This window comes from Ipomoea nil, unplaced genomic scaffold (genome assembly GCF_001879475.1).
Source record: "Ipomoea nil cultivar Tokyo-kokei standard unplaced genomic scaffold, Asagao_1.1 scaffold2754, whole genome shotgun sequence".
Taxonomy (NCBI): Eukaryota; Viridiplantae; Streptophyta; class Magnoliopsida; order Solanales; family Convolvulaceae; genus Ipomoea; species Ipomoea nil.
The window spans coordinates 62,503-75,552 of record NW_017619182.1 but is presented as its reverse complement, the minus strand read 5'-3'; the positions used below and the strand labels follow the sequence as shown (position 1 = coordinate 75,552).

General features: G+C 40.5%; 1 protein-coding gene across 1 annotated transcript; it reads left to right on the top strand.

Moving 5' to 3' along the window:
- Positions 1-8,959: 8,959 nt before the first annotated feature.
- On the top strand, positions 8,960-11,410 carry LOC109156679. The gene is made up of 5 exons (XM_019304518.1): positions 8,960-9,930; positions 10,057-10,201; positions 10,265-10,671; positions 10,822-11,014; positions 11,063-11,410. The coding sequence occupies exons 1-5, from the start codon at positions 8,960-8,962 to the stop codon at positions 11,408-11,410; spliced, it is 2,064 nt and encodes a 687-aa protein (XP_019160063.1).
- Positions 11,411-13,050: the final 1,640 nt, after the last annotated feature.

Sequence of the window (13,050 nt, the reverse complement as noted above, 5' to 3'; positions counted from 1 at the left end):
TACAAAGGAGAATGGAGGAGAAAGTATGACCAGCAAAGGAGAAGGCCAATACTAACATATTATTACACTTAAAGAAGGCTAATGATAGCATCACCAATGACCGTATAAATGAGACATCATCTCATTATTTATAACTTATGTTAGGCTAAGTTCATATGTAATTATTTTAGCATAAGTTATTTTCTGAATTTTAGACTTCCAGCACAAATAGATAGGCTAGGACAAGTTTGAGAAGACATAGTTTTCTTGTAGTTATAAGAACACTAAGTCAAACACAAATATAGGATCATACAACCACTAGGAATAATTTCTCTCCTTGTGGGACTGAATTGTGTGGTTTTCCTTGCTTGAATAAGTGTATTTAAACTCCTCTATGTCTACTTTGAGGGACAGATTATGAATGAGACAATTGAGTTAGCTTTTGCTTACTTACAACTCTTGTGTTACATAGAGTTACCTCTAGAAACTGTGAAGTGCATGCTGTGATTGTGTGTATGTAAGCTTCTATTTTCCTTCGTGTGATGCGAAGCTTCTATCCAAAAGAAAATCTTAAAATACATTAAGTTTTTAGCCTTCCAAGAGCCACGTCCCTTTCACCCAAAACACATCCAAAACACTTCGTGAAGAACCATCCATAACGCGAAGCCTCCTGGCTGAGTTTTTAGCACAGAACGGAGTGGAACAAGATGATGTTTTGACACGAATCATATCGGACATTGTCTCAACGGGTCCTCCAAAACCTCACTTATATGGATAGATAATATATGAGTTAATGCCGTTTTTGGTCCTAGACTTATTGGGACATTGACATTTTTCATCCTCCATAATAAAAATTGCCAGTTAGTAGCCACTGTTATTGGTCGTTGGACACTTTTAGTCCTTCGTCTAAATTTCCGTTTGTTGACCGTGAAAATGAAGAGTGTTTCTGTCTTTTAAAGTCTTCTTCTTCATTTTTGTTTACTGTTCTTTGGCGATGATGATGCCAGTGGTATAGAACTTGCCTATGTCAGGAAGTTGTAATTTTGGGCAAAGTAAGCTCCAAAAGTCGTGCTCATCAAGAAATTGTATGTGCTCCTTATGATTCCCATCTGAAAATTGCAACCCCTTTCTGTGATGATAAGCTTAGAGAGATTCTGGTCGTTTCTAGGGCATAATATACTCAAAATTGGGGGAAATATATTAATATAGGTGGCTTATATGAAAATATGGTGTTCCCCTTTAACCTCCACTATCTATGCCGCCCCTGGCTACCCGCTGCTAAACAATGCTTCCTTGTACAGCCCAAGGAACATAAATTAGCACTCTCTTGGAACCCAATTTTCCCAGATCCAGGTCCGTTGCCGGGTTGAAATCTGAGCGAAAAGCTTGTTGCCGGAAACCATGGAGAACCCGGCGATCTTCATGGAGCCGCCCATCAAAATCCCAGCAAGAGGCAGCAGCCGGCGGCAGAACTGCGGGTCCTTCGCCTGCTGCTCTGGATTCAACGTGAATATTGGACTTCACTGGTCGCGATGGCAGAACTGCCTTCTAGGCGGATCAACGAATGACGACGGAGAAAGAGGCAGCAGCCGGCGACGAGCTGCGGCTGTTTCTACGGTATGACGTTGACGATGGGGAGAGGCGGTGGATGGTTCAGGCCAGCGACAAAGAAAAGGTTCGGACGGTGATGGAGGCGACCTGGTTCGGGTGAGGGTGGTGCTGGGTCCGGCTGGTTTCCGCTCTGGCCGGCGATCACTCCCTCTCTCTCCCCGTTCTTCTCCCTCTCTCTCCAATATTGTCTGGCTGCGCATGGATGTGTAAAACGGCATCGAAGATTCGAAAATAAGGTTAGAGATGAAGAACACGTGGAAGGACAAAAATACCCCTAATTTAGACGGTCAACAAACGAAAATTTATACGGAGGATCAAAAGTGTCCAATGATCAATAACAGTGGCTACTAATTGGTAAATTTTATTATGGAGGATGAAAAATGTCAATGCCTCAATAAGTCTAGGACCAAAAATGGCATTAACTCGATAATATATATATCTCTCATGCACCGAACTTATGCATGTCACATCTCAACAACTTCTCAATGCAACAAGGTAATGACATGTGTTAGTGTTTTAATTGTTCAAAAACCCTAACTTATAATTGGCAATATTATTATGGCATACTAAGATAGGATTAGTTCAGTGTCTGTTTTGTTCCACAGAGGACTGATTAACCAGATTCAACAACAGAAGGACTGACACTGAAGATCTGTTTTAGGAAGCTGTTTTCCTAAATGCTGTACGCGGTTTTACAGAAGTCAGATTTGGAAAGAAGATCAGCGTATCTGCTTTGGAAAGGTATGGACCGAATCCTTAAGATTACATTCTTCAAATATCGTCCTACCATCTACAATCAAAGACATCTACGGAAGGAGTGTTCTTTTAACGGAACTATAAGTATCCTCATTCGATGAGAATTAGGGTTACGACTTTGAGAAAGAAGAAAAACACTTCACATCAATTTGATGAGATCAGATCTTTGATTATCAGGCGTCTTCTCAATACAACATGTTCATGGTGATTAAGATGACGAACTTGAGAAGAATCACTGCTGCTTAAACGAAAGGACACTGTGATCACACTGTTGTGGGAACAACTGTAAAGAGCGTCATTGAAGTGGACTGCATCAGAGTGGGCTCTCCAAGTGAAGGGATTTAATTGGACTTCTGTATGCATAGCTCTCCATCTTCAACAATCCACTAAACCTGTGTAGACTGGATATGTACCTTGTGCGGGGCACTTGGGTAAGATTATTGTATATCTACCTTTGTACATCGGATTATGATTTAGTGGATTGGACGCCTATGTGATCGTCCCCCAGACTTAGATACACACTGTATCGAACTGGGTAAACATTTTGTGTTTTTGGCTTTGTGGTGTTATCTTTTCTTTAATCTTCACTATGATTTTCTGTTACTGATTGAATTCATCGCTGAATCAATCAGTCCATTTAGTCAGTCGATTAATCCAGTTAATCTGTTTAAAAAGAGAAAATGCAAAATTACATGTGGTATCAGAGCTTTTAAGTCTACATAGTGACTTGATCCGTACGGGTTGTTTTAGTTTTGCATTGTTCTCTGTCTTTTGGAAGTGCCTCTGTGTGTATTCCTTGGCTGGTTGCTTTTGTTCAGGATGGATGCGAGTATGAAACCACCAGAACTAGATGGTCACAACTACTCATTCTGGAAGGCTCGTATGGAGATATACCTCCAAGCATAAGGTACCAGGGTTTATCGTACTGTCCTAACTGGGTGGAGCCGTCCAACTGTTCAGAATGAGGATGGAACCACTGGAGATAAGCCCATGGAGACTTGGACAGACGATGAAATGAATGCCTCTGATCTAAACAACAAAGCTTTGAATTCGATTGTAGGATCTCTACATGAATCGGTTTTTACTCTTGTCACCGGAGTAAAGAAGCTAAACGTGTATGGGAAATTCTTGAAACCAGATTTGAGGGAACCAGTGATGTCAAGTAGTCAAAGCTACAAATGGTACTGTCAGAATTCGAAGCCCTTAGAATGAATGAAGAAGAAACCATTTCGACCTTTCACAGTCGGGTTCAGAATCTGATGAACAAAGCCTCAATTCTTGGTGAACCATTCACTGATGAGAGAGTAGTCAAAAAGATCCTTCGATCTTTGCCTAAACGCTTCCGGATGAAAGTAACTGCTATTTAGGAACACACAGGCTGGGAAAAGAAGACTGTCGGAGAACTTATGGGAAGTTTACACACATATGAACTAGAAGTGCTTGCTGATGATGATCTTGCAAGCAACAGAAAAGGAAAGTCAGTGGCTTTTGTAGCTGAAGCTGATCGAGAATCTGACACAGATGACACAGATGATGAAACTTTGGCCCTTCTGACCAAGAATTTCAAGAAAATATTAAAAGGTTTCAACAGAAAGAGTCAAGGTCAGCCCACCAGAACGCAATACAAAGGCAATAACTCCTCATATCAGAAAGCCGAAATAACGCCTTTTTCACAGAACAATCAATCTCAGACTGGTCGAACAAGACAGAACAGAAATAGTTCCACAGATACAGGGAAGTCCCTCAACCGATCAGTGCAGTGTAGAGAATGTGAAGGGTATGGTCACATACAGGCTGAATGTGCAACGTATCTCAAGAGGAAAAAGGCTATGTCAGTAGCTACATTAAGCGATGATGAGGAGGAAACATCCAATGATCAGTCAGATGATAATGTGGGAAACTTTGTAGCCTTCTTTACAGCTACAGACATTCAGTTAGACGGAAACCAATTAGATGAAGAATCTTACATATCAACTGATGATTTTGAAGAGAGACATACTCAACTTGAAATAGAATTTGCTAAACTTGTTGCAAGCTGGGAACAACTAGTGAAAGTCAATAAAAATCTAAATGATGAACTGAAGCAAATGGATGATCTTCTAAAGAAACTGAATACAGATCTTGTCATAAAAGAAGATCTCATCACTCAGATAAGATCCAGAGAAGGAAAACTGATAAAGGAACTGGAGGGTCTGAAGAAAAATATCCAGATGATGGACCCCACATAAACCTTAGACAAGATTCTAGACTCTGGCAGAAATCCTAATGACAAAAAAGGCCTAGGATTTGAACGGGGTGAATCTTTGAATAATGCACCTAGGTTTGTCAAAGAAGGTGTGTTAAAGACCATAGCAGTTCACAGCTTTGAACAACAAGGAGAGTCATCTCGTTCAGTGCAGAAAATTGACAATAGAAGAAGATATGATCAGACTGCAGATACTGACCTTGCCAAAGTAAAGCATCAATCTCATTATGCAAGGTTAAAAAATAAGCTTGTCAAAGTTAGACAGTACACTCCCATCTGTCACTACTGCCAAACAAAAGGTCATACTCGGCCTGAATGTTTTTTTTTTCTACAGAGACCAAAGGAAGGAAAAATATCAGAACAAGACTATTAAACTATTCACTAGACAAGTTTGGGTCAGAAAGTCAGAAGTTATATGCTACCCCACTATAGTTCTGACTGCATCTACAACTGAAGCTAGATGGTATTTCGACAGTGGCTGTTCCAGACATATGACAGGAAATGTAAAGTGTCTGATGGCGGTTCAACCTAGCAGTGGAGCTGTAACATATGGAGATGGACAAAAAGGGAAAATTATTGGAAAAGGTACCCTGAATGTACCAGGTCTACCTCAATTAGAAGAAGTTCTGTTAGTCAGTGGGTTGAAAGCTAATCTAATTAGCATCAGTCAGTTGTGTGATCAAAATTGGAATGTGTGCTTCGATCGTAACTGCTGCAGAGTTAGTGACAAAGCAAATCAACTTGTCATGGAAGGAAACCGGTCCTCAGACAACTGTTATGTTTTGGCAAATGAAACTGCATGTCATCTATCCAAATATGATGAATCAAAACTTTGGCATAGACGACTGGGTCACGTAAACTTCAGAGATATGGATAAGCTGATAAAACTGGAAGCTGTGAAAGGTGTACCTAAGATCAGAATAGATCTGGATAAAGTCTGTGGTGCTTGTGCTATTGGGAAACAAACCAGAACTCCGCACAAAGCAGTAAGAGGCATCACCACTGAGAAGTGTCTAGATCTCGTTCACATAGACCTCATGGGGCCAACGCAGACTGAAAGCATTGGGGGAAAGAAATACATATTTGTATGTGTAGATGATTTCTCACGATACAGCTGGGTATACTTTCTAAGAGAAAAATCAGAAGCCTTCAAGGCCTTTAAAACTCTGTGCATAAGGGTTCAGAAGGAAAAGAATGAGTCTATAATAAAAGTTTAGAGACTGAGGAGTGATCATGGAAAAGAATTTGAGAATTCACTATATTCAGATTTCTGCTCCGAACACGGTATATCACATGAGTTCTCAGCTCCCAGAACAGCTCAACAGAATCGTGTGGTGGAAAGAAAGAATTGAACATTACAAGAAATGGCTAGAGTTATGCTACATGCCTCTCATCTGCCGCAGCGCTTCTGGGCTGAAGCAGTACACACAGCCTGTCATACTGTAAATAGAGTCTATCTTAGACCAGGAACGACCAAAACACTATATGAGATCTGGAAGGGAAAGAAGCCCAACCTGAAATACTTTCATTTGTTCGGGACAAAGTGTTATGTGCTGGCTGATAGAGGACAAAGAGGGAAGTTTGAACCTAAGGGGGCGTTTGGTTCAGGTTATATTACATAACCATGGGAATGTGACATTCCTGAGTTTAGATTCCTATGTTTGGTTCATACTATTTGAGGGAATATAACATTCCTAGGGAATGGAACATTCCCTCCACATAGGATTTTGAAGGGAATGTGATTCCCTTCATTTTCTTAGGTAATGTGAGATAACCTTGGATATTTATAAATTTTGCTATTTTCATTCTAATTATATATATATATATATATATATATATATATATATATATATATATATATATATATATATAAAGATAACCTTAAACCAAACATGATTATATTATATACCTCAATCTTAACCAAACACAGCATTCTAACATTTCCAGTAATCTAACATTCCCAGCAATCTAACATTCCCAGCAATCTAACATTCCCTAAGGTAATCTAACATTCCGTGAACCAAACGGCCCCTAAGAGTGATGAGAGCATCTTCCTTGGATACTCTCCAAATAGTCGTGCCTACAGAGTCTACAACAAGAGAACTCAATCTGTGATGGAATCAGTAAATGTGGTTATAGATGACAGTCCAGAAGAATCAGTAGACACAACAGTGATAGATTCAATGACAAAGCTTCCTCTCAGTGAACCAAATACTGCAGATAGCAACAGTCAGCCAAAAGCACAAGAATCCTCAGATGAAGAACAAGAAAGTTCGGAACGAGAGACCAATCCCATAAATGATACAGGGAAAGACAAACCCACCAGAACTCAGAAAAATCATCCATCAGATAACATCATTGGAGATCCAACAGATGGGATGAAGACCAGGAGCAGAATAAGAAATAATTCGATAGAAATATCTGGGTCTGCTTGCTATACCTCAAAGATAGAACCCAGGAATGTTAAAGAAGCCTTACAGGATGATCTATGGATCAAGGCAATGCAGGAAGAGCTACATCAGTTTGATCGGAATCATGTTTGGGATCTAGTTTCAAGACCTGACGGTGTCAACATAATTGGAACAAAGTGGATTTTCAAAAATAAAACTGATGAAGCTGGGAATGTAGCCAGGAACAAAGCTCGGCTAGTGGCTCAAGGGTATACTCAGATCGAAGGGGTTGACTATGATGAGACATTCGCTCCTATAGCAAGACTCGAGTCAATCAGGATTCTGTTGGCTGTCGCATGTATTTTGGGATTCACACTGTTTCAGATGGATGTTAAGACAGCATTCCTGAATGGCTATCTGCACGAAGATATCTATGTGGCTCAACCTAAAGGGTTTGAAGATCCAAACCATCCATCACATGTCTATAAGCTTCAAAAAGCTCTCTATGGTCTCAAACAAGCCCCACGGGCATGGTATGAACGACTGACACAGTATCTGCTACAGCATGGTTATAAACGAGGAAGTGTCGACAAAACCTTGTTTGTGAAGACTACTGGAAGTCATGTAACCATTGCCCAAATCTATGTTGATGACATTGTGTTTGGGTCAACTTTACAGAGATACACTGACGAGTTAGTAAAAGTCATGAAGGAAGAATTTGAAATGTCCATGGTTGGTCAACTGACGTACTTTCTAGGACTACAAGTCAAGCAAAGCCCTGAAGGATACTTTATCTCACAAGAAAAGTATGCTAAAAATCTAGTCAAGAAGTTTGATCTGGAATCATGTAAACCATCCAGGACACCAATCTCTACCTCCACAAAAGTATCAAAAGATGAAATCGGTGTATCAGTGGATAACACAGTCTATCGAAGCCTGATAGGCAGTCTGTTGTATCTAACCGCCAGTCGACCAAACATAATGTTCAGTGTTGGAATCTGTGCAAGGTATCAATCAGATCCAAAGGAATCACACCTGATAGCTGCAAAACACATTCTGAAATATGTAAAGGGAACGATGCAGTATGGACTCTGGTACTCTAAGGACAGTGAACTGAGTCCTGTCGCGTACTGTGATGCTGATTGGGCAGGAAACAATGATGATCGAAAAAGTACATCTGGAGGATGCTTCTTTATTCGTAAGAACTTGGTATCGTGGTTAAGTAAGAAAAAGAATTCAATTTCATTAAGCACTGCAGAGGCAGAATACATAGCTGCTGGTGGATGTTGTACTCAGTTGGTATGGATGAAACAGATGTTGCTGGATTATGGTCTTACTCAAGGGATTATGACACTCTATTGTGCCAATGTCAGTGCTATTAATATTTCAAAGAATCCAGTTCAACATTCCAGAATGAAGCATATTGATATCAGACATCATTACATCAGAGACCTGGTTGAATCCAAGGAGATTGAATTGGAATATATTCAAACTGACAAACAACTGGCGGATATTCTGACTAAGCCTCTAGATGCAAATCATTGTGAAATTCTCAGGTCTGCTCTGGGAATTTGCAGAATTGACTAATAAAGCAGTTGGTCAGTCAGAGAGGAGTGAAGGTTTCCGTATACGGGTCAGAATTATGATTTGTCTTCCTTTTTAAGACTCCTCTCTATTATGTTAAGTGGATTCTATAACCTAATATATATTAAAGATATCTTAAAGATTCTAATCTTTTTTGAAATTCAAATTTCCTTGGGTTCCGTTTCCTTCCTGAAAAGAAGCTGTACCGTTGGGTCAATCAATCGCGTCTGCATTCTATTTGACTAGCCACATTAATTAGGGTTCATCACCCTTAAGTTTATTTGTTATCGGGCCAAGAAGAAAAATATCTACGAGTACCTCAGCACTCAGTCTTCCTCTCTCTCTGCATCCTTGCCTCCCTTGATTTGTTCTTCTCCTCTCACAAAAATCTCCAATGGCGGATCCAGTAAGAAATATCATCATCAAACTCGGAAGCAAGACACATTCTCCAGAAGTGGCTTTTAAGCATATCCAGACGCTATTACAGTTTGCCATGAAGAAGAAACTCAAGCTTGATCCTCTGCTTCGTGATGAGATATTGGTGACTGTTTTGACAAACTACCCAGAGTTTTATGCTAATTGGTCTGAAGAAGATGCAACTGAACTGCTGATGATGGTTTCTGAAGCTAGTGATGAGGTTTCTCCAATATCTATTCCAGAACCCTCGGATGGAAATCGGGCCGGGGCATTTCTTCGACATTTTGCACAACGAGCCCTAGAATCTGCTGAGGTCTCTCGACGGCAAGCAGAGTCGCAGCCCCTGTATCTCGAAGCTACTGAAAAAGAGACAAGACACAGACTTGAGATCCTTCGAAACAGGTCAAACAATTCTGATTCTCCTATTGAAATTTCACCGGATAATCTTGATGATTCTGCTACTCCGTCTTGTGTGCCTGTTAATACTGAAAGCTTATCTACTTTAATCTCTGAGAAACCCCCTATGAATGTTGATCCTTCATCCCTGCCGTTAAGTGAGTCTGATTGTGTGAAAAATGATGTCTTGCATGTGTCTGATGAAAAAGAAAAATTATCTGATGAGCCCAATAATCTGAGTCTAATTGTATTCTCTTCTGATAATATTGTTCTGCCATCTACTGAGATTGCTGTTGATCCCAAAGAAATTTGCCCTGCTGATGCTCCTTCTAATTTACCTACTAATGTTGAGTCTGTTGACCTCTCAAGCCCCCATAAGTTTGAGAAAACAGGTGGAATCCCACTCTACACTGCCACATCGTTAGGTGAAAGTCTGGAGCATGTGCGACATTTTGCTGGACTACCGTCTGCTTCGATTCCTCAACCGTATCGAGTGATTCACCCATCTGAATCCTCCAGCGAAGATGATAAGATTCTGGCTGAAGTTTATGGGTCTTAAGCACCTCCATCTGACATTCCAACCATTGAGGCCACTGCTCATCCTGACTCCACAAAATTTAAAATACGAGAGGTTACTAATCTGCTTGATGGCTCTTCTGCTCAAGTATCTGACTCCAGTCATTCTGTGACTCTTGTTCAATCCCCAACCAAAGAAACAAGAAGGTCTAGGAGGAAGAATGTTCCTGTAAAAGTTATTGCTGAGATAGGTGATGACAATGCTGACACAGATCAGCCTGAGAAGAAATGGAAGTCTAGTGAAACAGTCAAATCTGAATCTAATCCACCTATCTAACAAGTTTTCAAGACTCTACGCTCTTCTGTTAAGCAAAAGGGTTCTGTTGCTGCTCAACCACCTGTTGTCCCCGCATCTTCCACCAGAAAAGTGAAACCTGCTACCCGTGTCAGAGGTCGGAGCATTACACCTGAGGTTCAAGCTGCTGAAAGCTCTGACACATCCATTTACAGACCTCAATTTGTTTCTCCTTCTGCTCAAGCCAAGTGGTCCACAATGGTCCGAAGAGAACTGATTGTTCAAAGATCGGTTGATGAAAACCAGATGAATTCTGTCTGCGATGTTCTGCCCTTGCTGAGAGAAGTGGGTCTTCTGAAGACTGTCACTGCCATCTGTCCTTATTCCAAGCTGCTCACATACGAATTTTACTGTAATCTCAATGAGGAGATGGACAATTTGTCTGGAGAGCATCCACTGCAAATTTTCATTCGAGGGAAATGGTATGTGTTTGGCCCTGACATGATTAACGAATACTATGGCCTACAAGGAGTCCAAGAGGAGGCTATCACTGACTGAGATGCAGTGGCCAAAATAGTCACAGGTGGACAAGCTGACAGATGGCCTGCTGGTGATAAGGATACTCTACCTAGCTCTCAGCTCACCTCAAAATATGTGATTCTTCATCGTCTTGCTCTGCATAACTGGCTCCCTTCAGCACATTTCCACACTGTCGGCAAGCCACTGGCCAGTCTCTTATTCAGAATTGGAACCAAGATGTCCTTTGACCTTGGGTCGTGGATCTATTCTCATATTCTCACTCTGATTCACCCGAGAGAACAAAAGGTACGACTGCCCTTTCCTAATTTGATCTTTGGAATTCTTACATCACAGGGCCTTGAGCCTATGACGAGTGAGGTGATCAGTCCGACCCTTCTCTACATGGTAGACCAGCGTCTGTTGATTGGAGAACATATCTGTGATGTTACACCGGTGACTGCACCCTCCAATCCTGAGACTGATACAGTGGGAGATAACTCGCCGCATGCACGAGATCTTCAACTCTCTATCCAATTGAAGACAAGAGCTCGGATTGCAAGGGTACGTGAGGCTATTTGTGCGTGGACAGAGAAGATTGAATGTAACAAAATTTATTCCTCTACAAAGGAGAATGGAGGAGAAAGTATGACCAGCAAAGGAGAAGGCCAATACTACCATATTATTACACTTAAAGAAGGCTAATGATAGCATCACCAATGACCGTATAAATGAGACATCATCTCATTATTTATAACTTATGTTAGGCTAAGTTCATATGTAATTATTTTAGCATAAGTTATTTTCTGAATTTTAGACTTCCAACACAAATAGATAGGCTAGGACAAGTTTGAGAAGGCATAGTTTTCTTGTAGTTATAAGAACACTAAGTCAAACACAAATATATGATCATACAACCACTAAGAAGAATTTCTCTCCTTGTGGGGCTGAATTGTGTGGTTTTCCTTGCTTGAATAAGTGTATTTAAACCCCTCTATGTCTACTTTGAGGGACAGATTATGAATGAGACAATTGAGTTAGCTTTTGCTTACTTCCAACTCTTGTGTTACATAGAGTTACCTCTAGAAGCTGTGAAGTGCATGCTGTGATTGTGTGTATGTAAGCTTCTATTTTCCTTCATGTGATGCGAAGCTTCTATCCAAAAGAAAATCCTAAAATACATTAAGTTTTTAGCCTTCCAAGAGCCACGTCCCTTTCACCCAAAACACATCCAAAACACTTCGTGAAGAACCATCCATAACGCGAAGCCTCCTGGCTGAGTTTTTAGCACAGAACGGAGTGGAAAAAGATGATGTTTTGACACGAATCATATCGGACATAGTCCCAACGGGTGCTCCAAAACCTCACTTATATGGATAGATAATATATATATCTCATATCGGACATAGTCCCAACGGGTGCTCCAACAAGGTATTGACATGTGTTAGTGTTTTAATTGTTCAAAAACCCCAACTTATAATTGGCAATATTATTATGACATACTAAGATAGGATTAGTTCAGTGTCTGTTTTGTTCCACAGAGGACTGATCAACCAGATTCAACAACAGAAGGACTGACACTGAAGATCTGTTTTAGGAAGTTGTTTTCCTAAATGCTGTACGCGGTTTTACAGAAGTCAGATTTGGAAAGAAGATCAGCGTATCTGCTTTGGAAAGGTATGGACCGAATCCTTAAGATTACATTCTTCAAATATCGTCCTACCATCTACAATCAAAGACATCTATGGAAGGAGTGTTCTTTTGACGGAACTATAAGTATCCTCATTCGAAGAGAATTAGGGTTACGACTTTGAGAAAGAAGAAAAATACTTCACATCAGTTTGATGAGATCAGATCTTTGATTATCAGGCGTCTTCTCAATACAACATGTTCATGATGATTAAGATGACGAACTTGAGAAGAATCACTGCTGCTTAAACGAAAGGACACTGTGATCACACTGTTGTGGGAACAACTGTAAAGAGCGTCATTGAAGTGGACTGCATTAGTGTGGGCTCTCCAAGTGAAGGGATTTCATTGGACTTCTGTATGCATGGCTCTCCATCTTCAACAATCCACTAAACCTGTGTAGACTGGGTATGTACCTTGTGTGGGGCACTTGGGTAAGATTATTGTATATCTACCTTTGTACATCAGATTATGATTTAGTGGATTGGACGCCTATGTGATCGTCCCCCAGACGTAGATACACACTGTATCGAACTGGGTAAACATTTTGTGTTATTGGCTTTGTGGTGTTATCTTTTCTTTAATCTTCACTATGATTTTCTGTTCCTGATTGAATTCATCACTGAATCAATCAGTCCATTTAGTCAGTCGATTAA